General features: G+C 47.1%; 1 protein-coding gene across 1 annotated transcript; it reads left to right on the top strand.

Annotated features, from left to right (window-relative positions):
* Positions 1 to 8: 8 nt before the first annotated feature.
* On the top strand, positions 9 to 2,449 carry TPRG1L (tumor protein p63 regulated 1-like; the record flags this gene model as incomplete). Its single annotated transcript, XM_009868987.1, is given in 4 exon segments — positions 9 to 59; positions 878 to 1,077; positions 1,415 to 1,568; positions 2,255 to 2,449. Coding segments are annotated over 4 exon segments (600 nt in total), but the record flags the coding sequence as incomplete, so codon positions are not given.
* Between the last annotated feature and the right edge of the window lie 1,058 nt (positions 2,450 to 3,507).

Raw genomic sequence — 3,507 nt, 5'->3', positions numbered from 1 at the left:
GCTCCATCTCAGTCCTTCGCAGAGGCGTTGTGGTTGGAACAGACCTTTAAGATGGTCAAGTCCAGCTCTGCCAGGCCCACTTCTCAACACTGTCCCTGAGCACCATGTCTAGGCAGCTTTTAAGCACATCCAAGGATGGCGATTCAGCCACAGCCCCCTTCCAGTCTGTGATATCTCTTTTGGCATAGAGATTCTTCTTCATGTCTAACCAAAACCTCCCCTGGCATAACTTGACACCGTTCCCTCTCATCCTGTCGGTTGTAACTCGTAACAAATCCAGTACAACACAGAATTCACTTGTGCACTAACATAGCTTCAACGAACCCCTTCACCAAAAGCCACACCTGCGTGATGAGTTGCGGGCTGAGAATTCACCCGTGAACAATGGGAGCTGATGGTTTGCAGCGTAGGTGGGCTAAGGGAGAGGAGCAAAGCACGAGCTGAGTGTGCCTGCTCGTTCGGGAGAGCGCTTGTCCTGTTGGGAAGCCCCGAGCACAGCTTGGGGCGGGCAGAAAGAAGGTTGGGGCGGTTTTGGTCCTCTCACTGTGGCACAAGTGGAACAGGCAGACCTATTCTCAGGTTACCCTGAGGATGAAATAGTATTCAAGCTGCAATGGTTGAACAACGCCGCGTGGCAAAAAAAACCAGGAAAGGTAGAATCTTCTATTTGTGAGATTTGAAGCAACTGACAAGTTTTTGAATGCACAGACTGTTCTTAGAGAGGAAAACACTAAGTCAGACCACACAGGTAAAGAAAACTGTTTCTCTCCCCTGAGCGTGCATCAGTGCAGTTCATGATCTAGCAAATACGGCAACACGCCGACAGCAGGGGTTTGAGCTGTGAAGTGTTTCCAGCCATTGCTCAAAACTGCTAAAGCCAAGTCACGTTCGTCTTACCAGGATCGACCACTGGAACAACGAGAAGGAGCGTCTCGTTCTTATCACGGATTGGTCCCTCCTGGTCTGCAAATACAACTTCATCAGCCTGCAGTGCCAGCACGTGACGAGGATTTCCCTCAGCGCGGTCGACACCATCGCTGTAGGAGAGTTTCAGTTCCCACCAAAATCTCTGAACAAGTAAGTTGACACAGCAGCACTGTAACTTTAATTCTTGCATTGTTAGTGTAAGCGGTTTGACCCCTTTATCACTGCCCCTTGGACAAGCTGGAGACTTCTGCCCATTGCTCAGGTGACATTGCAAACAATTACTGATGACTGAAGCTTCGTTAGACCCCCTCAGAGTAGCTGCTGGTTTGCTGGGACAGTTAGTCGTGATGTTAAAAGTGAGCTGCTGAAGGACTTCCGAGATAAGATGACGAGGTTTGAGGGCAAAGCTCATACAGTACTTTTCTACTTAGCTTGCCCCAAAGTCTCCAAAGTCTCACCGTATTAATTCTGCTGTCATCAAAACCAGGCGAGAAGGCGTCGGTATTCGAATTCAGTGGGACAAGCAAAGTCGTGCCTCCTTCATAAACAGGTGGAACCCGTGGTCCAGCAACATCCCTTACGTCACCTTCACCGAGCACCCCATGGGAGATGCCGATGAGAAGATCGCACCCCTTTGCCTGGTAAGGATGTCACTTCTCTTGTAGGCAACTTCTTGATCTCATGAGCTGGATATGACTCAGACCAGTTAAAGAGACAGTTAAAGAGGCTGGAAGTTACGTTTCTCCAGATTGGGACTTGCAGGGCAGCCAAGCTGTTGTGGGCAGCTGGCAAAACCTAAATGGTTTATACAAGGAAACCAAAACTTCCAAAGGTGCAGAGTCCTGCAAAGCCCCTCCCTAAAAATGGATCTTGTGCTATTCTTACCCGACAGGCTGATGCCTGGTGTGGTATCTAGGACTGGCAGCTCATTAAACAAGTAGTTGAACAGCTGACTGTAAACCTTCACTGAGGTGGTTCTCAGTTTTTCTTTCAATAGTTGGTCTCAAAAAAGGATCGCTATGGTAGTTTAAGTTGAACACATGAGCGATAAAGGCAGGAGAGCTACAGTTCAGAAATAAACAACATTAGTCACCCATAAATGTTTAAGCATCCAGCCCGTGTGTTTATGTTACACGTAAACAGTGCCCTGCTATGAAGTTAACTGCACCATTAAGGTTAAATGTCAGAATGTAACGCTTATCGCAGCACGCGAGATCCGTAACATCTGAAGCTTTAGTGTTAATCCTTCACAGTTCAACCTCCACAGCTGTTTACCCACCAATTTTTAGAACAACTGAAAAAATCACGCTGATTTGTTTTCTTGCAGTTGGAAAACTTTAAAACTCAGCTAATTCAAGCTGTGAAGAAAGCCCAGAAGGAGGGCCCATCACCAGGAAGGGCTGAGGGCGTGCTGGTGCTGGAGCATCCTCTGCTGATCGAGACTTACCTGGGACTGATGTCCTTCATCAACAACGAGGCCAAACTTGGCTACTCCATGACAAGAGGCAAAATTGGATTTTAGAGTTCATTGCGGTTTAAAATTCATTGCATTTAATCTTTTGAAGGGGAAGTGACTTGGCACTGTCTCCTGGGGAGAGCACGCTGCGTGGCAGAGAATCCAAGCCAAGGAGTTTGGGGAGCGAATGCGGGGAGGGGAGATCTGATGGCTCGGGGTGGGGCTGGTTGTTGTGGTCAGGTCAGACTAACCTGACGCAGACACAAGGTAGTGTCAGTCTTGTATTTTGCATCTAATTTGCTGTTCATACAGGGCGCTAGCGAGCAGCAGTGTTTTCCATTTCTAACTACGTGTTCTTCGCTGTTAATTAAGCACGACTGGTACCTGCTACAAACCCTCCACACCAACACCCATGCTCCAGCGAAACGTCGGTGCTGGGTTCCCGCCGTGTCCCTAGGCGTGGGGTCAGGTCGTGCAATTGATCCGTGGTGTTTCAAAGAGGTACTTGTGTTCACAATTCCAGCCGTCTTTGCATTTTGATTAATGCTTGTTAAGAACTGTGGAAGCTGCGTCATTCTCTAGCAAAAGAGAGCCAGCAGATTTTGTCAAAGCTGCGCTGCTGCGCCTGCTCACAGGCAGGGTACCTGGACTGCTCCTTTGCCAACTGAAGTATACGGCTGAATGTGCATTTATGAGCTTTTTGTAAAAACACCGCCCTCCAAGAATGGCATCTGCCTAGTTTCTTATGTATGATTTCTTGCCACAGCCATAGAATAAAGACTCTTTTGAGAGAATACTGCCAAAAGCCTCTCACACACATTTGCCTTCAAAGTTATTATTTATGAACCTGAAAAGGAATTCTATGTTGATTAAATTTATATTGTTCGCAATTTTTCTTAACTCTGCTCTAGTTTGGGACAGCAGCAGTGCAGGACTTTTCCCATGGAGACAGATAAAACTTGAAGGACTGAACGTCAATCTTGATTTATACATTCTTGCACTTAACCTCCTACAAATGTCCAGTCATGATATTCAGAAGCAGCATAAGAGATGCTACAACCAAAATTGCTCATGAGGGTGCTCTTAAGACGCCTTTTCATTGAGCATGACCTTCTAGACTTCTG

The sequence above is a fragment of the Apaloderma vittatum genome, unplaced genomic scaffold, assembly GCF_000703405.1.
Source record: "Apaloderma vittatum isolate BGI_N311 unplaced genomic scaffold, ASM70340v1 scaffold42024, whole genome shotgun sequence".
NCBI classification, from domain to species: domain Eukaryota; kingdom Metazoa; phylum Chordata; class Aves; order Trogoniformes; family Trogonidae; genus Apaloderma; species Apaloderma vittatum.
The sequence above is the reverse complement of the archived record's forward strand: the minus strand, read 5'-3'. Positions and strand labels throughout refer to the sequence as shown.